This window comes from Lepisosteus platostomus, chromosome 11 (assembly GCF_059453375.1).
Source record: "Lepisosteus platostomus isolate fLepPlt1 chromosome 11, fLepPlt1.hap1, whole genome shotgun sequence".
NCBI classification, from domain to species: Eukaryota; Metazoa; Chordata; class Actinopteri; order Semionotiformes; family Lepisosteidae; genus Lepisosteus; species Lepisosteus platostomus.
In genome coordinates, this window is record NC_142621.1 from 19,042,166 (window position 1) to 19,070,113 (window position 27,948).

The 27,948-nt window shown below is 37.3% G+C and overlaps 1 protein-coding gene across 14 annotated transcripts in view; it reads right to left on the minus strand.

Annotated features, from left to right (window-relative positions):
• The window catches only part of LOC148652126 (disabled homolog 1-like), a 360,191-nt gene that overhangs the window by 109,944 nt on the left and 222,299 nt on the right, over positions 1 to 27,948 (minus strand). For all 14 annotated transcript variants that reach the window (XM_088598756.1, XM_088598768.1, XM_088598767.1 and 11 more), the window contains one exon: positions 19,338 to 19,549. In XM_088598756.1, the coding sequence (XP_088454882.1) occupies positions 19,338 to 19,404 (67 nt within the window). In that variant the 5' untranslated portion in view covers positions 19,405 to 19,549. The remainder of the gene's footprint in view (positions 1 to 19,337; positions 19,550 to 27,948) is intronic.

The window sequence follows — 27,948 nt, forward strand, 5'->3', positions numbered from 1 at the left end:
GCTGAGCCAGGGTTAACCCCCTGCCGTCTCGCCATTATGCATAGGGTCTTTTTTCGCTCTCCTGCCATTCCAAGGCATAACTTTCCGACATCCGTGACAACTCCCTTCCCACTGTGTGTTCACCTTAATCTCAAATCTTTTTTATTTTGCAACTTTTTTACTTTGTACAAATCTTTTACTTTACTATTTTACTTTTTATAAAGAGAGTAAGGTGACCACACAGGCCTTACAAATCAAGTGTCATACAGTATATTCAAACCACAGGAAGAAATAAGGATTTAAACTACTACATTGTTAAATCTAGGGCCTAAAAACTCAATTTTGAAAAAATTCACAGGCTTATCTCTAGCTCTTGAATTAGCGGATAATGTGGAATCTCCTTTTCTACTGAAGTGCCTTATTCTTAGAAGGATACCTGATAAGCTTTAGAGTATCCTCTTTAAGTATATCTTCCCACAAACACAAAAGTATATATATTATCTCAATGCACTTCATGACCAGTGTAAACTAGTGTAAAAGTGTGAAATCCGGTGATAGGGAACATTAACGATGATAAAAACCAGAGGCTACCACACAGGATGGATGTGACCCCCAAATGTGACCACAACAGGTTGTAAACATGGAATTATATTTTGTACAGCTCCACAAAGCTGTTCAGTGAGAGCACTGTCATTGTCCATGGAAATATTCTCCTTATATTCCCATTTCTATGTGTACTGTACCACATTGGATCACTCTACAGTACACATTTTTCACAACATAGTTGCTTGAACAGACTAACTTACAATCACAATCTACTATAGATGCACTTATGTACGGTACAGTCTAGCTGAGGGGTGCATTATTGGAACTTGCAAATTACTGTATGAAATCCATGTGCATTTCTCACATTAAAAGAAGATGTACCGTGAGAAAAGAGGTATTCAGGAGGCTGGCTGGGGCTGGGGGCTGCCAGTTGAACTGCTGGTAAAGTCAAAAAAAATTCTGTGCAGCTGTAATCAGAGCTGCTGTCCTTCTTTAATCAGAACTGATCTGTTCATTTAAAAAGGAGGAGAGAACAGCTTTTTATTTATCTCAGAGAGCTCAGAGAGGACATGCCTTATTTGAGCTTTCTTCTTTATTGCCAATGGCAGTATTCAATGTGTAAAACATTGTTATCTCTGTTACAATCCCAGCATCCAACAACCAGAGGGCACCTCAACTTATGCTGCCTACCGTACTTCATCCATTCAGAAGAGGCGTAGATCAAGAAGACAGCATTAGCCAATCCCTGTTTGCCTAGTGTCTTTACATCACTATGACTCCCCTCCCCAAACCTACTTTAACCCTGCTCTTGGTCCAAACTTTGCTCAGTATTGTTTTCAACACCTTGAGCTCTCCTTCTCATCTTCTGCTGTATTTGCCCTGGACTTCTTGCTTATTTTCTGGATTTTGGCCTGTCTCTTGATCTTGATTTTTGGATCGTGTCTTTGGCTCTTTACACTGAATCTATCTCCTGGTAATTTGGATTTTCACCTGCCTTTAGACTCCGGGCCTCAACTTACCTATTTTACTGGTTTGGGATTTTCTGCAACCTTTAACCCACATATGGTCTATCCCTTGCCTCCTGAGCTATGATCAGCCTAACAATCTCATGATTACTGTCCTCTACAGCTGTGATTCCCAGCAGGGGAGGACTTGTACCCCAGGGGGTACATGAGCAGTAACCAGGGGGTATGTGGGAAGATTATGGATTTAATTTAATTTTCAAATTTAAAAAAAATGTCAAATACTGTTTCACTCTCAATCAACATAATTGTGATTAGGAACAAATAAAAGTAGAAATAGATTAAATCAGTGAGATGTTGATGTCTAGTGTAGCCTATTATCACAATAATCATCCCTGCGTTACTGCACGGCACGTGAAAGCTAGCAAGCAAAAGTAGAGAGCTAATGGATAAGTGGTTGAAACGTCCAGCTGCTAACACTCCAAGTGTCAGTAACAGTATGAATTCAACTTCAAAAAGAAAAAGGAGACAAAGCCCAAACATCGCCAGTTCCAAGATCAGTATGTTTTGTATGGCTTTACATGTACTGTACGGTCACAGACCCACCACAGCCACTGTGTTTTTTCTGTGGTGAAGTGCTAACGAACAGCTCCATGAAGCCAGCCCATCTACAGTGGCACCTGAGCACCAAACACCCCAATGAAAATTGTCTTGTCAAGTCAAGACAAAGCAAACTGAAGAAAGCCACAAGTATGTTGGCCAGAGCAATGGAGGCTTCTTTTGCTGTGTCACTACTTGGCTTAAGTCAAAGAAACCTCATTCCATCGCCGAGGAACTAATTCTCCCCGCAGCCGTAATTTTGGCAGAAACGATGGTTAATAAGAAAGCTGCCAATGCAATCAGAACAGTTCCATTATCAAATAATACAGTCTGCCGTCAGATCGATGACATGTCCCTTAATATTATTGGCCAAGTGGTGGATAAACTGAAACAAGCAGATCAGTTCGCGTTGCAGTTGGACGAATCAACAGATATTAGCAGGGTGGCACAACTGATTGCCTTTGTGCTTTACAAAGAAGAGTCTGACATAAATGGGTATATTTTGTTTTGCAAGAAGCTTATAGGGAAGACACATGTGATGTGGAAAAGGAATACCCTGATTTGGGGTAATATGCACCTAATGAACTTTTACCCTTTGGGTCTACCTACTTGTATGAAGTGGCTTTCTTAGCTTTAACCCAAATCAAAACCAAGCAAAGGAACAGACTCAATGTGGAGAACAGCCTGATTACAGCCATGGCCACACTTTCCCCAGAACTGTAAAAACTTTTGAAAGACAAACAAGCTCAGGCCTCTCATTAAAGGGAGATGAATCTACTTTGTGAGTCTCAGTATCAATAATTGGTCTTATGGTTGAAAGTGAATCATTATAATGATATCCAGCTTAATGATATTCAGCTTAATATCAGTTTAAATGAACACATTTGGGATCATACTGGTTTGGTGTGGATGAGGGGGTACTTAAGCTATATTGAAAGGGCTGTGGGGGGTACAAAAAAGATTGGGAGCCACTGCTCTACAGCACCAAACTTTTTCAATACATTGCCCAAAACAGAAAAGATTTCATACAAGACCACAGAACTTATCAAAGTCATAAAAAAGCCTGTAATACATAACCAAAGTTATGCATCTTAAGCAATATCAGATCATGCAAGCTATCTTGTTTGTATGACATAAAAATATATCTTTACAGTATCAACCTAGTTTGTCATGACTACACCCCTCATATACATTTTTCATGTAGAAATTAATATAAATGAATATGAATATGACTGTACTCAAATTTAATCAAGTGTGTTTATTTGTAAAATGTGAGCTTTAGTCAGCATTAAGACTGAATCCTTTAGGGTTCTATGCTTTTAAAAATGTAACCTCACATCACAGAACATACAGAACTTTTAAAACTAAATGTTTCATACTTCTTTTCATACTTCTACTGGGTAGAAGTCTTGTTTTCCATGTAGTTATAACTTCATAGTGTGGTCAACATGACACTTCAAAGTTTGGAAAACCATAATACACTGGTAACAGTAAACCTATGGAGAGATTATATCCTATATATGTAATGGTAAGAGATAATTTTATTATTGATTTTGAGTACTTAAATACACAAGTGCAAAATGTAGTGAATGCCCTCCTCACACCTACTGTATATGCAGACACACACACTCACACAAGCACAAATTTATTTGCATGCTCATCTTGCTCCCAGAACAATCTAATACTGAACATGATTTCAGAATCAGGAATAAAATATAACTATCATTGTTTTAGAACACAAAGCCATTTCAATACCATGTAAAATTAATAAAAGATAGAAAGTGCAGTTTTACACATCAATGCCTTTTTTTTACCGTATTGCTGTTTGGTGACACAATTTGATATGATACAGAGAGGACTGACAGGATCATGAAGGAAACTGTCACCTCAAGGCCTTCATACATTTTAAATGTTTTCACAAACAGAAATGGAGATAGTTTGGAGAGGTGGGGAGGGGACAGATGCTTTTGCAAGAGTCAGATTTTGTCCTCACTGCCTGCCAGAGAACATTTTCAGTGACCCTTCTCCACAAACCTAACTCCAGTGGACAGAATACCTTAGAGACAACACATAATGCCTCTAACACAGGCTAACACAAAGATGATCTGTTGGCTTCCAGAAAGCATTTCGGAAACTCTATTCAGAAGCCATGATGTATCACTTAAAGCTATATGCATGAGAAGTTAAACATTTTTCAAAGTTAGTCAAAGTTGAATTGCAAAATTAACCTGATGAATCACACAGCATGGACACTGCAGATGCAGGTGGTTCATCATACATCTATCGATTCCCCTGCAAGTGAAAGACCATAGCTGCATGGATCTCAGAAAACTAAACAAATTGATTAAACCATAAAACTGAACAAACATTCTGTGCAATTTTCATTTTTTCATGACACGAAATGAAGATAGTTGATGTAGCCATTTTTGCTATTTTGCCCAAAGACCTGTTAAAACAAATTTCTGAGTATACACACAGTAGGGCCTGTTAAAACTTTCATGTGTGAATTATTCCATTACATTCACTAAATTTCTGAACTAGACTAAATTCTTCTGAACAAAGGCCACACTGTTACCAAATGGTGTCTTAGTAGATGCAGATAACAGTTAACTTGGTAATGATGCATGTGAAGATTTTGGTCAGTAACATTTTTTTCTGGTACTTGGAGTAACTCTAAATAATATATTTAGTTATTGGGTTAGGGCAATTAGACAAGGATGTAGTGACTATCCTACATTTTACTGTGAGTCTTGACAGAGGTAGGAGACATCACCACTTGCATAACATTCTTGAGTCCTTCAGCTAAATACAGAACCAGCTGATTTAGACTTCAGCAATGGAATGCAACAGAGGTTCAATATTGCCTATCCCTACCATTGGAGTCACCAAGAAGGCATTTGGTACTTGAGAATAATTAAATGCATTTAGTGGCCGTGCTCATCAAGTATTTTTAATTACAAATCACAGATTTTCTGATGCTTGGCATCACAGCACCTGATTATGTATGTACAGTACAGTGTATATAGCATATTGTGCAATGCTACTTGTCATCAGGGTGGTTCACTTATCTAGATTAATGGTGCCTCAATGTGACATCCATGTAAATTTATCATACTTTTTTCCAATGCATTTCAGCACTAGTATGTTACTTCCAACAAAAAGTTTATTGGAATCACTAAGCCATTTTCTTCTAAGCAGATGTGGGCCTTGTTTGTTGACAAGCTCCTTTTACTACTGTAATACAGCCTACAGTGTAACCCTAAGGTCTTCTAATTAAATTACAGTAATTTGTTTGATCCTACTTAAACACTTCAATTTAAAAAAGATCCCTATGGGTTGGACATACAATACAAAATACCAAAGTATTTTCTGAACGTTTTTCTGTATGGTAGATTTTCTAATGCTTTATTAACAACTTAGAGATTTCCTATTCTAATGCAAATATTCTCATTCTAAGATGCGTTGACAGACTTACAGTATCCTTATAGATATTCTGTAAATCCATAGTCTTTCTTTTTACAATGCTGTTACCATAACCGGTTTCACAGGTATTTTCAAAGTAGGAAGTACAGTGTTAACTAGTTAAGAAAGCTAGGCTCCTCAATGAAATCGCTTTAACATGCTAATGCGTTGGTGTAACAGTCCGGGTGTGGCAAGCTTCCAATGTCAACTCGACTCGATTGGAAGACAATGAACGTATTCTAGCCCTAAATGAATTAATAGCAAACATGGTTTACATAAAAGACATTTTTCCAAGAAAGTTTATAATAATACGATCTATAGTTGAAATCTGAGCCTAAATATAAAGAAAAAGCATTTTCAGAGAGCAATCACGCTGTGTTTATGTAGAAAAAGCGATTAGGTTTATGAGCAATCTAATTACCTATTCGCTTAAAACGCTATATAAAATAAAGTTTATTTAAAGATGAATGATAAGTGTCGCAGTTTAAATAATTTTCGTAGTAGGGCTTGGACAGATTCCAAGTGCATTTTTGCAATTTATGTTGCATTGTCCAATGTGCTGCTGTCATACAGTTTAGAATACAGTAAGTCTAAACTGTATCAGCTTTATTTATGGGTTGCAATTTAGAAAAAGTCAAAAACCGCACTCAAAATGCAATTTAGAGCTTTCTGGCAAGAGGAGACACCCAAATTATAATGTAACATGCCACTGTTTGTGCATGAACAAACTTATACTGCAATTTTCCTTAGATACGCGATTAAAAAAAATAAATTTTTTGAATCCCCGGCGGAACACATTCCATAAGAATCAGTGCTTTTATACAGTATATCGCCTTTAAACACATATATTTAAACACGCGTTTACGATTTAAATCAAAACGCGATTCAAATCAATATAAATGTTTATTTTGTAACGCATAGGTGACTATTCATTGTTATTAAAAAGACTTAAATTCCATCATGTTGTGATATTTAGAAATATAAATTTGTTTGGTGTGAGTGAGGTTTTATTTAATCTCTGACCAAGGGAAACGTTTCATTTTTTCAAAGAAATGTTTGTTAAAAAATAAAGTCATAGTTCCATGGGATTCGATCACAGACCATGTGATATGGGAGTCAAGAACCTAACCCACAGCGCCACCAGCACAGTCACATGCTGAGGGCTGAAAAAGCACTACAGAAACATTATCGACAGACAATGTACAGATTTGATAAAGCTATGAAATAATGTAATTAGGCACAGAACAAGTTTACAGCACAGTACAATAATAAATGCTGACCATGACTTTAGAAGCATAAATTACCTTACACTCAATTTAAACACAAGCTGTCTTTAGCCCTCTAAGCTGGTTCATACAGAAATGTAGAGAACCAGGCTCAGAACATACAGCTTCATTAGCGAATACATATGCAGGACAACTGGAGAAGACGTTTTACAGTGGATGGATTTTTAGAAACATCCCATCAGTGACATCACTGAAGTCAACTCCTAGGTAACTGTCGTGTGGATAGTTTCACAAGAATCAGACAAAGGTTTAAGCATCGCTTGTTCTAGATAAAACTGCAAAAAAAAACAACAACCCATAATGTACTTCTTTGCGGCTCTGTTTGCCCAAATCATATATTCACAAAGTGAAATCTAGAAAATAATATTACGTAACCAAAATCCGCAATATGGAAACAGAACCTGTGTAATTGTTGATAGATGATGTACTCGTAACATTTTTTCAAGACGAACTACAACATTTAAAAAATGACTTGTATGTACTTGATATCTCTAATCAATCCACGGGTCCCAGCACAAAACGAAACTAAAACGCATACCGTTTCGCGCTTCTTATTAGTTGCTCAAAAGTAATTTGACCGTATGAAATGCATAATATAAACCTAGAAACATATACAGATGCAGCCATTCAAAATGCGCGGGCGATACCGCATTATTTTGCGGTACGCTGTACGCAGTCTACCGAGAGTTACCGGTAAATACAGCGAAATTAGAAAATAATATTACATAACCAAAATCCGCAATATGGAAACAGAACCTGTGTAATTGTTGACAGATGATGTACTCGTAACATTTTTACAAGATGAACTACAACATTTAAAAAATGACTTGTATGTACTTGATATCTCTAATCAATCAACTGCACTGCATTAAAACAAAACGAAAACTAAAATGCCCTGGGCATACCGTTTCGCGCTTCTTATCAGTTGCTTAAAAGTAATTTGACCGTATGAAATGCATAATATAAACCTAGAAACATATACGTGAGCAGTATTTACGTAGTATCGGTGTCAAGACATACCTCTCAAATACTGTAAATCAAGTTAAAAATATCTCAAGACCGATTCTGGTCATAATGAAACCATGTTTCGTGTATGTTTTCTTTAAAGTACCGAGACCAGCCATATACTGTATGTTTATGTTCCAAAATTAATATCGTTTATGGCCTTCACACGCGTTGCAGTATGCTCCTATTCTTTTTATGCTCAGCTACTAAGATTTCCCTTCAGTGGTAAAATTCCAAATGAATATTCAATACTACAACGGGCACAGTAAAGACGTTTACTGTAAATCTTTCTACGACAGACCAACGGACCACGAGTGCCCCTGTCGGTCAACCAATCACGTACCGCGGTACCCCGCGTCATCTTGCGTCACGATGCGCGACGCCGTAGCCAATTACCTCTGGTACGTGTCTGTACCGCGCACTTTGAATGGCTGCATCTGTATATGTTTGGTGTAGTATGTTGGTATTTGAGTGAACAGCCTGCTTCATAAAAAACAGGACATTAATAAGAGTTTGTAATTTGTAGAGTGTTGAGTGGGAGGGGGGATGATGTAAAAGGAGTGTGCAGTTGTTTAGGTGACAAGACATTACACTGATTTCAGCACAATTAAACCTTATTGCAATTACAGCTTTAACTGGTTCCATGACTTGGAACAATGGAATTTTCCTTTCCCTTTTCGAATTATGGGAAACATGATAATAATACTTAAAACACCTAGAAAATAAAACATTTTGAATTATTCTTCAACATACACACAAACTCAAGATAATGCTTTTTAGGTGAACCTGAATTGAATTAATTTTTTTTTACTTAGTTTAAATCAACATATAATCTTTTATGTGATAAAATAATTTTCTCTCTTAATGCTTTGTTTCCACCAGATTTAAATAAACTGTTTATATGATAAATTGCAGGTTGTACAGAATAGCCAGGATGGTAGGAGAGTCAGAATGAAACCCATTACTTGTCTGAATAATACATACAGTCTTTTATACATTTAAATAGACCCACAGTAAATATTCTTAGCTTCTAGGCAATGCGCAGTGTCTGTCAGGTAACAACTACATTATTCAAAGTCCCCTTTAACCTCTAGCCTCATCTAAATAATAGCTCTAAGCAGACAGGAGGTGTTAGTGTATAAAATTGATGTCTTGCTTCTATTATGATTAGCATCTTGTTTTGTGACCAACTTTAAAGCATGAAACCCTTAAAAACAATTGTAAGTTACTGGCAAATCTGTTTGAAATTCATTAAATAAAAAAAAAAATAGAAAACACCAGAAATTAATGTCACAATCAAATACAGTACCTGTTAAGACTCATAACCACATTGTAGCTAGAAGAAGAGAAGAAATGTGTTCTTTAGTACATTTTGATTAGATGTTTGAGAGTCATTTTGTGGAATAACATGCAATTTATTAGAAGGAAAATTGTTTCCATACATAATGATTTTTTGTCTGTATGTACAGTACATGTGGGGAAGGGATTTTACAGTGCACATGTACAGTGCTGGCAGTGTGCCCACTCTCCCTCTTACCAACTATCCACTATCCACATATCTACCCTGCAGCTTAGAGGTTACTAGATACACTCTGGCTACATGCAATAAGATTATATTTACATAAACTGAAGATTACATATTAATCAGGTTTCCAAAACCAGTAATAGTAGGTATTTGTGGGTTTTCTATAACCTTGCAGAAGCAGCATTGCCGTATTTCAATCCATTCCCCGTCTTTACCCAGTGTTTTCACTCTCACAGCCTTTTGTTATTCACTCGACATATCTGCATGCAAAGCTTTTCAAGTAGCCTTTCTTTTTATCTTTCCAGATGCAGGATTTAGCCTAGATATATTCCTCTGTGTTTTCAACAAATAAACTCTTCTGGACAGTTTCTGAACACTTAGGAGCTTAAGTTTTGTTCAAAAGGGACTTCTTAAATCATTCAGCTGAAGCTAAAAATGTCTTTGCAAAGGGCTAGGGATGCATGTTAGAGCATGAAAGCCGCTCATCAGAGTGCTAGAAGATCTTATAAGTGAACCCAGTGGAGAATTCACCCCTAAGAGCATTGAAAAGAATCCTAGACGCCTGCCGTTCATGCACCTATTAATAGAACTGGCAATTGTTTAATGATAAAATACTTCATAAAAGCACAGTATTCAAGATTTTATAGTGTGGTTATTAGTGTTATAGCTACAGGATATAAGGGTGAGGTAGAAGATTAATCCCACACTGCGTTAAATTGCTTTTTTTACTACTCAATTTGGAAAATAAGCTCTTTTAAGGAGCTGGTTAACCCTTACAGGATTATTAGTCTATATGATAAAATGAGCACAGAAATTCATCCATCAAGCAATCTTATAGATTTGTCTTTCCACATAGACACAAAAGAAAATATGCATCTTGGAATGGAATTCTTTTCACCTCTTTTTTGTAAAATTCTGATTTTGCACTTCATAACCACAGATAACATTTTAATTACTCAAGGATTGAAACGTCTGAAACGGAGAAACTGCCATCCACAGCTTTATTATGAACCATATGTAGTACCTTGAAAAATGAAAATCTGTTCCACCTGTTTGTTTCCAGATGTCACATACTGTATCTTACGATTACTTAGGTTACAGCTGTCATTTTCCATAGCAACAGTCTTCATGACTTACTTGTCAATCCACACCCTTACATTTAAATACAAACAAGTACACAAACAGCAGTACACTATTCTCCCCTCAGCTGCAGTACAGTGAATCAGCAAAAAAAACTTCCTACAACATCTGATCCAACAACGAGCAAATTCATTTTGGTAAAAAACAGCAACAAATTCCTCCTTTTTATTTTATTCCCCTGCATTACAGTATACTTTTGCCCTCTTGTTCCCCTTTGTTTTTTATAAAACCTCTTCTCATCTTATTTCACACTTAACCAGATTCCATGTTCAACCACCAATCCACATCAAAATGCATGACAGCTAGCATCATGAAATAAAGCAATCAATTCACGTAGCCAGTAACAGCATATATTACTTCATTAAGACTCACTTTATCTTCATACTGTGCTCTGCTCTTCAGACTTCTGCATGGTGAATACAATATGATAAATTCAGGAGAATGAAGAACAGTAATGTGTGCCTGAGAATCCATTACTCTAATCTCGATTTGCCACACAATCTACTCCATTTGGGGAAACTTCAAAGCTTTCAGCAGTGGAAAATATGATTGCTTGTTATCTCCTGTTTAACTTCAAGACTGAAAACAATTACAGCATGCAGTTTCTTAAAACGGTATGCAGCTGATAGTGTTTATTTTTTCCAACTTCTTTTATATTGCAAATAGTATTTTACTATTTACATATAAAAATAATAAAATTGAGTACACAGTTCTTGCTGTATCAAGTTAAGAGGTTATGCCCTTTTTTAAAAGGAGTGCCTCAGTTTTTTATTCTTGGTCCCATGTAACATTTTATGGTCTAAGGACTGGTTACAGAACTTGGAAGTTATTGATTTTCCTGGCATGTCTAAGTACCAAAATGCTTGTTATAATGCAACAGTAGATATAATTGCATTTTAAAATGTTATTGAAATCACTGAAATGTTACTATCAACATTTTAACAATTAAGTGTACCCATGTTTCTTTGCAACTGGCAAAAAATATGTTTTCACATAATATACAGTATGAAACTTTTAATTACACATTAAAAGCAGATAATATACTATATATTAGAAATTTCACATACAGAAAACTGCAGACATTTCACCTATTTCTGATTATTAATGATTTTGAACAATAACATGACCACAGGTATATTTCTGAGAATTAATCCATTGTTGATGAAAGTCCAGAGCTTTATTCATTCACTGACTCTAGTTAATTATGAAAACTCAGTTACACAAAAGTGCAGTTTATGTGGGCACCATATGGTAACAGCTAAATGGCTAATGCTAACTCAAAGCATTACTTTTTATTCTACAGCACTTTTTAATAAAATTGGTTCCTGTATAAATTTTCTTCAGGATTGATGTTAATCATCACAAAGTAGAGAGCGGTGAGTCATTGACAACCAACAGGACATACAGCTGTGATTCAATCTAATTTCAATTTCACATCAAGCAGTCCATCGTTGTGCCTTATGACCTACTCAATTACCTTGCTCATGCTGTTCATTAGCTGAAGGGAAAGGAAAGAGAGCAAAGCAAGTTTCTTCATTCTTTCCTCTATCAATAGTTAAAAGTTAAAAGGTGACATAAATCTCTGGTATACCAAAACCATTGTTAAAGCAAAGACTTTATTTATATACAGGGGCTTTTATTAAACAAATAAAAAGGTAGGGGCAAGTACAAAAGTAAACCAAAACCTACAAAAGTAAGTTGGTCTTGTTTTTATCTATGGTTCAGAACTAACAAGTACTTCAACATAATTTATAATTATTTACAAATAATAATAATTACACTTAGCTTTTTTCTGGACACTCTACTCAAAGCACACATCAGCTATCAGTGGACAGGAGAACAGATTCATAGATGGGGATTATTAGGAGGCCAAGATTGGTAAAGCCCAATGGGAAATCTTGTCCAGGACACCGGGGTAACACCCCTACTCTTTTCAAGAAACACCCTGGGATTTTTAATGACCACAGAGAGTCAGGACCTCGGTTTTATGTCTCATACAAAGGAGGGTGCCTTTTTTACAGTATAGTGTCCCCATCACTATACTGGAGCATTAGGACCCACATAGACTGCAGGATGAGCTCACAAGAGGTCTCACATCCAGGTAGTGACCAGGCTCACACCTGCTTAGCGTCAGTGGGTTCTCAAAGAAAAGAATACTGGAAGAAAAGGGGTGCATTTTGATGAACATTAGCCTTGCACTGCAGGTATAGAAATCTGCAAAATCTACAGAATAAATTCAACTCTATTTGGGCAGCTTAATTTAAAAATATACCCAACATTAAGGAAATTAAGGAAATGTCATTGGAAACTATTTACTCTTCAATTAAAAAGCCAGGTCAACAGGCACTCACCAAGTGCCTTGTTCATTAGTCACGGTGCCCCTCAAAGAACCTGAATGTATTCGGTCCTTTAACATTTTAATATGCATTAATGATTTCCATATTCATTAATAGCTGCCCCATGTGTGTCCATCCTGCTCTGAACAGATAATATTTCAATATTGTATGCACTCATTATTCATCCTCAGTGGACCTTTTGGGAAATGTCCTTATAAAGGGCTTATTAATTATTACAATTGATTTGGTTTGAGGTTGAAAACCTATTAGAGGAGTATAACTGAGTTATAATTAACAATACACACACAATACATATATGCACAAATCCACAGACCCTCAATGTATCGCATTGCTACCGAAACATAAGAAAACTGTGAATGCGGCTCACTGGGGCGTGCATCATTTACACACCACATTGTTATAACATGGAAATGAGAAGCTCCATTTTATAGAGAAAAAAAATCAGAAGCTGTCACAAAGCACTGCAATCTATAAATGAAAGTGTTAACAGACCTGAAATAATAAATTATTATAAAAAATGCAAATTACAAAGCATCATAACCCTGCAGCTACTGTATTGAATCCTTTATTTCTTTATTTAAGACTCAGAACTCCTAACATTTATCTGACAAGCTTGTACTTGTACAAAGTCATTAGAGCCATTCAATGCATGTATACTGTATATGCCTTTTCATATCTCATCAAAGTTAGAGAATTTATAATTTTTCCACAATAAATGGTTTCTTACACTAGGTGAAAATCATGTTATCTTTGATCTGAAAAAAACGCAACTGGAATTTAACACATTTTTTGCACTGAAAATGTTGGTAGGTCACCACATTACCTCTTGCAATTTACTGGTGTTGGCATAATCAGGTTTCTTACTCCACTAAGAACACCAGGGTTTAAGTTGTGACTGTGCCATTGTGCCCACAGCACATGCCAGCTCTTTTTAACAGATATCAGAGAATCTGTTCTCACTCCTTCATGCAAATGTATTGTAGATCCATCTTACAATGTCATACAATGTCACACTGAGAAACTGATAAATTGAGAAGTAGGTGCAATCAGTATCTGGATGTCTAAGCATCAGAGCATGGATGCTGTCAGATACCTGAAAGTGGTGAGTTGTAGGACCCCTGTGCAAAGCCATGAGGAAGGGAGTTTGAGGAAAAGAGTAAATCCAATTTTCCTCATCCAAGTCATTAGACAAGAGTAAAGCCGAAACTAGGAGAACCAGGTCGGGTAGCCAAAGGAGTAAGTTTAGGAAGTTTATAGTGTGCACAAGAGAAAGCTGTGGAAGACTTCTCAATAGTGAGCGTAGGTAAGCCAGTGAAGGAGTGTTTAAATATTGAAATAGGGACATGGTTGGATAATTAGCTCCTGGGTGAGCGTGGGTGGAATCTAGTATTTGTGGTAATGCCAGGGCGTTTACGAGAGAATGTACGAGTTGTGACAGACGCTTTGCTGACTCTAAGAGACAAGACCTAAGTAACTTGAGAAACCAGCCATATCTAGGTTTTTTAACCTTTAAAAAGGTTTTTTTAAAGTGGTGTGAGGAACAGCTCAGCTAGCATAGTCCTGGCATCATATAGAGAAGTGCCCTGAAATATGGCCTATGACTTGGCCAAGCTGCTTAAAGATTATGGTGCCACCCTAACTGGGGGCAGATGACCTGCACTGACATACAGTATGCCACATCAGCCTTGGAAATCACATAGCATCTTCATAACAGACTGAACTGCGTAGCTATTTGTCTGAATGCCATATTTTGCATGTCCAGCCTACAACAATTGCCTAAACTCACTCACAGCATGTTCAGTGACCTGTGCTTGTACCAGGCAAAGAGAATGGGATGTCATCAGTCTCTGTATTTTATCAAGAACCAACAAGCAGACCCTCACAATATTAAGAGATTTACTGTCATCGTTACTCCTCCTCTTAAGGGCGCTCCAGCCCTTCCTCGTTCTGTCCCATTACCCACACCTGTTCTTTATTCCAGCCCCTCTTCTGTTTCACCTTATAAGCCAGATGCAGACGTCATCCGGGGCTTCTCATTGATTTCCGCATCATGAGAGCCCGGGTCCTGCTGCGTCTGGCTCCGTTATGTTTTTAACCTGCAGTTCCTGATTCCCCTCCATTCGCCAGTCCCGACCGGTTCATGATTTTAACCCCAGGATGGATCGCCTGGTTAAGGACTTTTGCTTTTGTCTTGGATTCCCTGTTTGGACTTTACATGGATTGTTTGCCTCGGCCACACCTCCCCGGATCACCTGCACTCCCTGGACACGCCCCCCTGTCTCCAGACTCTTCTCCTGCATGACTATTTTTCCCCTTGTATCATCACAATTCTGGATCGTGTCGTCCGCATAGGGCCCGGAAAGAACCGGATCGTGACATTTACATCTGCCTCCTAAATTGAGTGCAAATGAAGTTCAGCACCTGATAGTGGAGATACAGTACCACTGTAGCGGCGAGGCTTATTAATAAGAAAGAATTAAGTGTTCTGAGCCTTCCCAAATGAGGCCCCATTTCTCTGTTCATCTCTGTGGTGCAGCCACAGAGAAACTATTCATGCAGGCTGATTTAAGGTTCCTTTGATAAGGACAGCTCCCAAAGGGGGATGCACTTAGCTAAGCCTGGCTATCATGATCAATGGTCATCCATTGGCGCCTATCTGTCTAGGGAGTGCCAGTTGGACATCTGGACTGCATTCCTAAGTGTCAGGAGTAAGTGACTCATATCTCACCTTGATCAACCAATCAGGGACTGGTAGGGTCGAGTAACCCACGTGGGACTCTGATGCCCATGGGACTTTCAGCCAATCAACGAGCTGAAGTTCCTCCAGGTAAAAACAGGCAACACAGAGAGCCTGTAAGATTCAGTAAGATTCAGGAGAATTCTGTGAACTTTTCTAAAGGGAATTCAAAGGAGAATTCCAGGGCAGGACGGCCCAGGAGCAGAAGGCTCCCAAGGGCAGGACATTCTCGCAGCGTGCCTCCTGACCATCCTGAGACTCAGCCCGGACAACCACGGAACGGCCAGTGTGTCCGAATGCCAGAACTTTCCTTTGTTCTAAGAGTCTAGAGCGGAGGTTGCCAGAGAGTAACCAGAGGATCCACCCGAGGTTATCACCAGCAGCAGGCCTCGTGAACAGGTCGGAACTGTGGACAGCTGAATCACTATTCAGAACTAGCTCTTCATCAGGAACGAACCGGTCCTCTTCCTGACTTGCTGGGACCCACAGTCATCTTTTCTCCTGTGCGCAAACTTTGCTAGTTAAAGCCAACACTAACTAGCCGGTCAGTGAGCATCTGCAGCGCACCGTCGCAAACCGCACAGCACAGCCTGGCACCGAGCCAGAGAGCGCGGATTGGACAGCAACAGCCTGCAACTGTTTCTTTGTGCCCGCAGGAGATCTGAATCCCCAGAGATTGGATGAGTATTCAACTTCAATGCATTACAGCTCGAGAATTCAATTGTTATCCCAACCAGTTGATATCAATTTAATTCCTAAGAGTTATGTACTTGTTTTGAGTATCTAATGTAGAAGTTATAACCAAGTTCATTTACGAAACGGTCTTAATGAATGATATACTGAACGTATGTCCTCTTGATATGTGTAACTCTTTGTAACTGACTGAATATATACCTTTTGTATTCTGATAACCCTCTCGATAAGATCTGTTAGGTTTATATGCATATTTTATGTATTAATAAATGTATCCTCGTGTATTAGTACCTGTGTGTGTGCGTTGTTTGAGTTATGTCGCATGGTTGGATTCTAAAGCCATCAAAAGAATCAACTTTGTGATTTACTGCTACAATTAATAATTGTCTCAGTAAATGCCCAAACCCTACAGAACTGGTGCCTTCAGAGAGCCACTACATTACATTTTGGCCATGGCAACATTACATATTTGGCATCCCTGGGCTGGCTATGATTACACCACTATGAGACTAGTGAGCTTCCTTTTGTTGGATATCCTGTTCGGGAGCTAAGCAGAGGAAGCATGGATGTGGTGGTGAAGAGAGGTGCAAATGTGCATGTACGCTGTAGACACAAAGTGTTAGAAAACGAGGCACATAGAACTCAGTGTCGGTGTATGGGAGCAACTGGGTTATAAAAATCATGGAATCTTCATGGGGTTAACAGAGATACAGAACTGGAATGGAAATGGAAACAATATACTTGGAACTGGAGTGTAGCCCAAAAAATAGAATCCTGCTTTTGCTTAAGTCCTCTTAGTTCTTTTTCTACTTAAAACCTGAAAGGAAAACAAATAGGAAAGAATGAAGTGATGGTGAGTGCCAAGAACAATAACCACACTCATAAATAATGCAAAAGAAGGCAACAGACAATGTAATGAATGAGGTGCACTGAGTTCCTAAGAAAATCAAGAAAAAAGTCATCTGATGCCTGAGAAAGAGTGACTCTTACTGTAAATGAGTGCTTTGGTCCTACAGTAGGTTTGCTTTGCTACGGAGACACCAACTGTGGATTAATCTAGAGAAAGGTGGATAAATGTTGCACACACCAACTGGATACACATGTACTGGGAACAACAAGAATAAGTGACAACAGAGATAACAGGGATTAAATTAACTCAATAATTCAGTGGTTCTCAAACTGTGGTACTCGTACCAGGAGTGGTACGCGGAGCGCCGCCAGCTGGTACGCCATATGACCCTGGAACTTTGTTTTGTGCACTGAAAAATCGGGACGGGTTTTCATATTTTCTATTTTAAGACGTCTCAAATACGCAGCCTATGTACTACGATACAGCACGTGCTAATACTTGAGAAGCCACAGCGCTACAATGTAATTCTATACCATTCTATAGGAATGCGTGCTACGAAGTAAGTGACCAATTGTATTTAAAAAAACTTATCTCCAGCAAATAGAGAGGTAGGAGAATGTGCGTGATTTTGGAACAATGCCAATGTTGTAAACACAGGAATGCAAAGAAATGTGTACTAGGAACGCTGGCAATCTTGTGAGCACAGGAAAGCGTGATAGATAACAGAAAAATATTTTAGAACTGTTCTAGGTTAATTGGAGAAAAATTGCTGCTAAACAGCCAATTCGCTTGTTTACTGTACATTAGATACGAGTTTGAGGACATGTCCCATAAGGACTTTCTGTTCTGTAAACCGCTGCGAACAGGAACTACAGGAGAGCACATATTTCAGCTTCTGAATTAATTTATTGAAGAGAATGGCATCAACTGGATAAAACGCGTCAGAGTTTGTACAGACGGTGCTAGAGCAATGACAAGCCGACACAGCGGTGTAGTTGCACAAATTAGAGAGGTTGCTGCAGAAATGAATGGACGCATTGCAACATCCACCGCGAGACCTTTGCCGTCAAGAAAATGCCTGACGATTTAAAATCTGTTAGACTCTGTTGTGAATTGCATTAAGGCTCAAAAAATGAATTCACATCTGCTTTGCTAGACTAAACAGGCTCACCCCTCTCACTGAAATGGTGCTTTTTATTGTTTATTTTTATTTGCTGTTCATGTTTTTTTTCTGTAAAGGGCTTTGAGAAGCCACCTTTAAAGGAGCTATATCAAGTAAAGTTTATTATTATAATATGTATTATATGTGTGTGTGAGTGTGTGCGCACACGCGCTCATGTTGGTCATTGAGAATTTCTGGGGTTCCTATGAGAAAATGACTTGTAGGTGGTACAGTACATGTATGCTTTGGTTTGATCAGGGGTGGTACTTGGTCCAAAAAGTTTGAGAACCACTGCAATAATTTACCCACTGTTGAAAAAACAAAATAAAGAGTAGGAAGTATCCAAGCCCTATACTCCCACAGGAGAGGAGGTCTAGATAGGATGTCACGCTCCTCACTTGCATATTTAATAGTAAATCTGGTTCAAAACAAAATTTGAAAGTTAAGTGCACACTACTGCAGTTCAGAACATATCATATCAGGTTATTGTATAATAACTGTATGCACTGTAATTTCAAAACATCCAAATGTTCCTCTTTACAATTCCAAATGTAGCTACTGTATGTCCCAAGACTGTATGAAGAACACTATGTACACTACAAAAAAAAATAAATAAATGAAGGATGTATCAATAGTCAAATTATTATTAAATCAACTGATTAAATTATATTTAAGTAGCATTTTCAATTAATTTGTTTTCAAAAGTGTAATAAGCAGTGCAATACTTGGGGAAACCTTTGTTTAAATGCTCTCAGCAATCTGGATGCTTCCTCTCCTGTAGACAATTTGTACTGGCCTTTCCAAACTAAACACATATCATCATGCTGGCAGGCATACTGCTCCACTTCTAACAGAAGTCTGAATTTCACAGCTTCCTACTAAAACATGCCATCACACCACACCACCCAGAAAGTACTCTATTTTTCAAATGCAGTCTTATTGCTATTAAATGTAAAAGCATTCCTGGTCAGATTTGTGGGTTTTTAATGACCAGTCTGTAATTAGCGAGCAAAGGCAGCAAATACACTCCTACCTTTCTTTTTGGACTCCTTTCTCGTGCTGGGTCTCACAGCTTGCTGGAGTTCTGTCTCTGTTGACATCCTATTAAGTCCTTATTCCTTTTCAAATCAGGTCCAGTAGCGCACACAGGCTCATTTAGAATGGCTCTTCCACTGACTGTGAATCAGCCCCACTGCTGCTCTAGCCCTGACAGTGCATCTCAATCACTCTCTCTGAGTGCTGTAACTAAGAAAATAGAAAAGAGAAAGAGAAGGTAAACATTTTTAGGAAAAGCCTTAAGGACAAAAAACACAAATATATTATTATTGTTTCCTTTCATACATTCCTAAATCCCCCCAGCTAAAGGGAGCATAAAGCTGATTTGCGAAGAATGGATTGAGCCTGGAACAGTCTAAAAAAGTTGCATTGTCAAGACATAGCTTTCAGCACAAAAAATCTCAAAAGGGCTTTCCTGGCCATGTCATTTGAGGTTCCACCCAGTCATAACAAAACAATTTATTTGGTGGCAACTATTCCTTAATGGAAATAGTGTCCTTTTTGATGGTTGTAGCTCTGGCCAGTTTTAAAACTGTATACAGTATAAACAAAACAACCATATAAAATATTTAAAAACTATACAATTTTTTGTCCCTAAAAGAAAATAAAAAAATTCTAAAGTTATGCCCAGATTAAGTTGAAACTGAAAAATCAATCGTCACCATGCAACTTTCTGTTTGTCAGAGATTTCTAGCATGTGCTTCATTGAAACCAAATTAAATACTGTTTGGAATTTATATGGTGGATGAAGGCTTTGATTTAGTTCAAGAAAATAATTTTAAATCTATTAATAAATATTAAAAAGTAATAATAAAAATGACCTGATATAAATTCACTACTGTGAGAAATGTCTTTAGACTAATGTGCTGTATCCTCAGTATGGATTTAGAATTATCTGACATTATCATCATTGGCCTTGTGCCTTCACAACCTTCCCGGAAGCTGTTTTTGTTCATTTTTTTTAATTCATGAGACATTATAAGTGTCCCATGAAACAAACACCTCATCAAAATTCTTTGCATGTTTGCAGTGACACAGGACTGCAAATGTACAGCTAATCTCTCTCCTGAATGGCTGCAAGCTGTCTTCAAACCGATATCCCCTTTGTGCCCCACACACCAGCCCCCCTGAAGCTACTCTAGCGTCTGTTGTCACCTTTGATGTGCTAATTGGCCTCACTTGAAATCTACATCATTTTGAGTGCCAGTTGATTCACGGGTTCAAACAACACGAATTTCATAAATAATTACAAGCATAGAATACTCTACCGTGTACTTATGCTGAATCTCAATATTCTTCTTTGCATTGCTGACTATGATGGCATTATGACAATAAACAAGGCAATACTTTCAGTCAGGATTGTTATTCTTTTTACTAAATATTAATTGCATTTGTGTTGATTATTGTGAAAGTTGATTCTGGTATTTCATCAGCATTACCACTGTAGCCGTGATCTCAGAAGCTAAACAAGGCTGAGCCTGGTCAATACCAGGATGAAAAAAACAGGTTGTTGCTGTAAATGTTGCTACTGTTGTCATTTGGTACTTTTCTCTTTAGGCCAGTTTTTCCAGAAATGGCTATTCCACAATGGTGATGTGGTACAGTATGTGCTTTAGGAGGTGTCACCCTTACTGTTAAACCAAGGACCCTGTTAAACCAAGGGATGTTAACCCTTGGTGTCATGGTTTAATTCCACTCTGGGTTCTTCTCTAATAGATCTGCTATGCAGTGGAGCTTCTGTCACATAATGGCTATCACACATCTCCCAGGTTAATTACAGTAAGTACACTTCAGTTTTTAATGAAGTGGGTCCCCTCCAATATGAAAAATCACTTTAGGATCTATTAAGGTGCAATGAAGTAGTAATAATAATAATAATAATAATAATAATAATAATAATAATAATAATCCACACAATATACATAGCCTAATCTTATATAGTTATATACTTATATACTATAAGTATATGTATAGATATGGGAAAAATTGAAAAGTTATGATTACATAAATATTCAAACCCTTTACTGTGTTAACCTAAATTAATTTGAAAAAATAATTAATAAAAAGTTAACAAAATTGTCTTAATGAGCCCCACCAATTAGTTGAGTGGCCTCTGCCTGTGTACAGTAGTAGTTGATGATTTCAGAATACAGTATACCTTAGTCAGGAAGTGAATGCAAAGATTCAAGTATGAAGACAAAAGATCTTTCAAATAAGATGGATAAAGACACAGACCAGGAGGAGGGTATAAAATATTTCAAAGAACCTTAATATCTCTTTGAGCATGTTAAAGTAAATGATTAAGAGGTAGACAGCACCCTGATACAGCCTAGATAAGGCTGTGCCTGCAAACTGAGCAGTCAACAAAGAGGAAGTTAGTGATACCACCATGAGGCCAGACCTACGGTGTTCAGTGGCTGTGATGGGAGAAATTCTATCACTCCACAAAGTAGGCTTGTATGAAAATGAAAAAAATAAAATAAATGGGGGTTGAACATGTGGTAAGATTAAACAAAATTGATTTGGACAAAATCTGCAAATGCAGCATAGTGCATTACTCATTAAACGTCTCCCTGATGTTAAGCATGTCAGTGGCAACATTACATTATAGTCACTGGATTGCGAAGACTAATGGTAACGTTGATGGAGCAATATACTGGCAATTTAAGAGGAAAACCTGCTTTTGACTTAAAAGTGGGACCAAACTTCACGATTTAGCAGGACAGTGATCCAAAGCACAAGGCCAAAGCTACAGCGGAGTGGCTTAAGAATAAGAAGGTGAATGTCCTTGAGCCACCCAATCAAACTTGAGACTTCTATAGAAAGACTTAAAAACTGCTGTCTTACCCAAAAGAGACTTTTGTAATTGTTTTCACCTAATTATTAATTAATTTAAGTTTGCCACAGCAAAGAATTTGATACATATGCAATCATAATAGGTTGTATATGATAACAAATACAGTATTTTTAAATAACATTGTTTTAATTAATGAACATTAATACAATTAAATAATTAAGGTGGGTAGCTGCGTCAGCATGTGTAGGCTGCAAAAGAACAAGTAATAGGTTTATTCCAAGACAACACAACATTTTGGCCGAAACATGTTTTCTTTCTTCTCTTTTCAGCATGAAATAATAAATATAACATTAATGAACAAAATGTGAAAACTGTGCAAGCATTATAATGTACATACTAAACCAACAGAATCCAAAGGGGAAAAAAAGAAAATTATAAGAAAAAATGACAATATTACGGTATACAGTATACCTTATCTTTACAGAGGAACAGTTTGATATTTCAGATAATGATATTTTAGAATTTTGCTAAACTAATAGCAGTATTTTCATCTGAAAAAAGCGGAATAGCACAGAAATCACTGGGAATATGTCTGGGCTGTGTAGTCAGCTAGCTGTGACAAAAATTCCCGTGCAGCAGTGCAGAAATGGCCAAGCACTCCCAGCTATGGATGAGCTTAAACTAGCCAGAATATTCTTGGCCTGCTACAAAGCAGAAAATCCAGGGACTTGCACGCCACCTGCAAACTTTGCAGTACTGTTAATAACAGAGACATCAGTCCTTCAATTGATGCTAATGCTTCTGTGAGGCACTATGGAGCTGTGCAAAATGGTGAATGGGTGAATGGCAGAGGACATGTTGTAAACCTGAGCATATATGTTTAACAGGTTAGAAGAAACATTTTTAAATTGAACAAATTATCTGTGTAATGCTTATTAAAAGATTGTTTATAAAAATATAAGGAACATACTTTAATTAGGTACTAACCAGGTTTAGCAGTAGAAAGAAAGTTAACTGCCAATGTGATGTTTCTACTGTAAAATCTCACTTCCCATATAGTCACTTTTATAAACTGTCAAATTGCAGTTTGCAGACAGCTCCGTTCACCACCCCTTTAACACTGTTCTTTCTTATACTGGGGGTAAATAAGCCAGTTAAGCTATTATATGGCCCTTTTCTGTCGCACTTTTTTGTTAAGAATGGACAGGGTGGAGGTGGGGGAGGCTAGTTTTGAATAATCCATGGTGCAGCCCTCACAGAAGAGATTCTACAAAAACTGCTCCTTCAAAGAAAAGACTAGTAGAGAAAATAATGTTAACGTAAAGAGCGGGGATCCACTTTGGTTCTCAAATGCTTTCTATCTCAATTTTGCAAGAAGATATTCATAACAGAATGTAAGATGTTCTTAATGCAGCGTGGTCACATTCTTATAATTCTACTGTTTTCCACATTTGTTTTAATCAGGTAAAGATTTCATTTAAGGTTTACTGTATGTCCTCATCTACCTCCCCACAACCCCCTAAAAAAACTAGTTTCTTTTATACTAACATTTCTATATCTTCAAATGCTGTTATGCTCTCTGTCACTTGTATGGTTTGGAATAACCTGACCATGAATAGCATCACTTACTCTCGGGGGTGCATTTTTTCAGTATCATTTTTACAGTATATTGGACTCCTGAATGCTAAATTAGTACATGGGGCAGGAGGTATGAAATAAAGAAACTGAGACCTAAAAAAATTAGGATTTTGGATGAAGTGAGGATGACATGTAAAATAAGAAAAGCATACATTTTGAACAAGGATCATGCACAATAGCATATTTCTATGATGCTCAGAAAATTGGAAATGTTGGAGAATACACAGAGCACCATCTTATAATTACAAGGCAGTTTCACAAACACTACTATGCTCTGTAAAACAAAAGGGACATTTCTATGGTCCATTACAAATGATGAATGTTATGTAAATTGCAATACACACGATGAGGCTTATTTTAAAATGCTTTCTTGAAAATGCGACTTATTTCAGATACCAAATGAAGATTGAAAAATATTCTCAACCATATTAACTTCATACTCTTTCAAAATGGATGCCATAATAATTTGTATTACTCATCTACAGTACAGATATTATTTTCCATCATTGTACATTGTAGCAGTTATTTCACTATATTAAATATGACACTGAAATCACTGATAGTCGCTTACACACCCAAGAGCAGGCACTGATTTAGTGTTTCAATTAAAGCTGAAGAAGGAGGTATTTTTAAATCTAGGCTAAACTGCTCTATGGGAAAAGTCACAGTTCCTGAATAAAATTGAGTCTAACTTCAGAATTATTTAGCAATTACTAAGTATAGTTCAAATTCACAAGTTCTATTTTTTAGAAAATTGTGACTAATACCTAACCTTGGGCAGTTGTTTAAAGGTAGAGTGTGCTGAAACACAATGTTACTGTTCCTGACAAGATATACTTTTAGTGCCTTGATTGCACAGCTGATATCTTTTTGTTTTTTTGCTGGACAGCACCCTGACAGTTTTGAATGTCAGTTATTCTTTTCTCTTTTTTAATCTTTTTTCAACTATGCAATTTCATAAACATATTATACATTGTTGGAAAACTCCCCCTGTTTCTGGTAATACCTTGCTGTTTTCATTTAAGACAAGGCTTGCTGGTTGTGAGAAGCACTGCTGCTTTATAATACTGTAGTGACACTCAGCTAAGGGTCTTTGATTTTGTTAGATCAGTGGTTCTCAAACTGTGGTACTCGTACCAGGAGTGGTACTGTATGTGGAGCACCGCCAGCTGGTGACGCCATATGACCCTGGAACTTCAGTTTTGTGCACTGAAAAATCAGGACGGGTTTTCATATTTTCTATTTTAAGACGTCTCAAATACGCAGCCTATGTACTACGATACAGCGCGCGCTAATACTTGAGAAGCCACAGAGCTACAATGTAATTCTATACCATTCTATAGGAATACGTGCTACGAAGTAAGTGACCAATTGTATTTAAATAAACTTATCTCCAGCAAATAGAGAGGTAGGAGAATGTGCGTGATTTTGGAACAATGCCAATGTTGTAAACACAGGAATGCACAGAAATGTGTACTAGGAACGCTGGCAATCTCGTGAGCACAGGAAAGCGTGATAGATAACAGAAAAATATTTAAGAACTGTTCTAGGTTAATTGGAGAAAAATACACCGAGCGTCTCTGTGTTTCGCTCCCATGTGCATGAAATAAAAACTTCTTTTAACTTCTGAGACAGACTCCTGAAACAGAAATGGGGAAAAATGCAAGCTTGAGGATTGCCAAAGCAGATAAGCCCCACACTATTTTTGAAGAACCTTTTTACTGTTGGCAAAAGAGCTGACACGTATTGTGCGGAGAAAATGCTGCTAAACAGCTCGACCTGCTGCCACCTCTGAAAGACACAGTCACTCATAGAATTATTGAAATGGCGGATGATATCAAAAGTACGCTGATAGAGCGCTTTATAATGAGCAGATGCTTTTCACTGCAATTAGATGAGTCTGTAGTCGATTTGGCCAATTCGCTTGTTTACTGTACATTAGATACGAGTTTGAGGACATGTCCCATAAGGACTTTCTGTTCTGTAAACCGCTGCGAACAGGAACTACAGGAGAGCACATATTTCAGCTTCTGAATTAATTTATCGAAGAGAATGGCATCAACTGGATAAAACGAGTCAGAGTTTGTACAGACGGTGCTAGAGCAATGACAAGCCGACACAGCGGTGTAGTTGCACAAATTAGAGAGGTTGCTGCAGAAATGAATGGACGCATTGCAACATCCACCGCGAGACCTTTGCTGTCAAGAAAATGCCTGACGATTTAAAATCTGTTAGACTCTGTTGTGAATTGTATCAAGGCTCAAAAAATGAATTCACATCTGCTTTGATAGACTAAACAGGCTCACCCCTCTCACTGAAATGGTGCTTTTTATTGTTTATTTTTATTTGTTGTTCATGTTTTTTTTCTGTAAAGGGCTTTGAGAAGCCACCTTTAAAGGAGCTATATCAAGTAAAGTTTATTATTATAATATGTATTATATGTGTGTGTGAGTGTGTGTGCACACACGCTCATGTTGGTCATTGAGAATTTCCGGGGTTCTTATGAGAAGATGACTTGTAGGTGGTACTTGTATGCTTTGGTTTGATCAGGGGTAGTACTTGGTCCAAAAAGCTTGAGAACCAATGTGTTAGATCATTTTTTAATTAAGTACTTAAGACACAGGCAAATGTTAAACCTTGCCACTTAAGCAAATAATTAATATATTCAAGTAATTTTAAATACAAATGAAACTGAAATAGTCTCATTCTGAGAGAAGCAGTGCTACAGTATACCGCTCCTCCTAGTGGTTTTATTTTTGCTCATAGTTTGCCCGTCACACCGGAATCATGTGTACTTATGATTCTGTTTAAGAGATTAGTATAGGGAAGTCCTATTAACATGAACAGCCAGCTCTATTGGATTACTGGTTTATAGTTGCAGGTGAGCAAAATTAAACTGGCACACTAATTGCTCGCTAATCCCAACCAACATTAAGTCAGCAACAACAAAATGACTTTCAACAAATATACTATGTTTTTAATGTACAGGTTAAATAAAATAAATTGATATATCATTATCTACAGTAGGTGGAATCAAAGAGTAGAGTAATCTCTACTGTTAAATTATATCTTCATTGAGAGTGAAGCAATGAAATCAATTTCTCAAAGAACATGGTGCAGTATTTGCTCTGAAGGGCTCCCAACTGTTCCTTGATTTCATTTTCGAGGTCCAACAAGAAAACCTCTACAATTTTGTCATGAGTATTGTTTCACTGTGTAACTTATTAACATGTCTCACTAATGAAGAAAGCATGTACTGTAAACATCAAACAGAGAGTCAAGATTTCAAAATTAGGCAGGAATAAAATTATGTGTGTGGGTTTACTTCAACAATGAATGATAAGGGGAAACATACTGTATACACTGTATGATTTTGGTTTATTTACTATGTTAAGAAATACTGTACATGCATAAAAAATAAGCAGTAAATTGAATGCTAGTTTGAAGTGTACTGCCAGTAAGAAGCTTAATCTGAATAAATCATCTGTTACTAACAATGGGGCACTGCCAGGAGTACTTGAGAGGTTAAATATGATGTCAATTATTAACATAGAACCCCTTGGAATGTTCTGAAGCACAAAGGTAAGATTGTCAATGCAGCTGTCAACCAACATCTGTGTCAATCCAGGGCTATACACAACCCTCAAATCACAATATACAGTATGGAAAAAATGTCTTCCCTTGACCACAGCCATCTGCAGAAAAATATATTTTTCATTATATTAACATATGCTGATGAAATTATAATGCATATTCACAATTGTACAGTGTAGAGACATGAATGATAAAGGGGAGAGAAGTCACTGAAATGTCAATTTGATTGATCAGATCCCTCACATTGTAAGGTATTTTCTTAACTGCAGAAAATACTTGCTTAATTGATCAATAAGAGGTATCCCCAACCTTTTGAAACAGTTCTGAAATAGTTTTACGGTGACCTACAGTATGAGATTTACTTGATTTAAACTCCAGGTCCATGGGTGGAAATCTACTGCATCCTTGAATATTCAACATCACAATGTTTTCCATGAAAACACTCAAGGAAATCATTCATTAATTACTTTATTTCTCAGTTGTAATTTTACAACTTAAACTCGACACTTTGCTTTCAAAGTATAAAAAAGCCATTTTAAATACCACAACATAGATCACC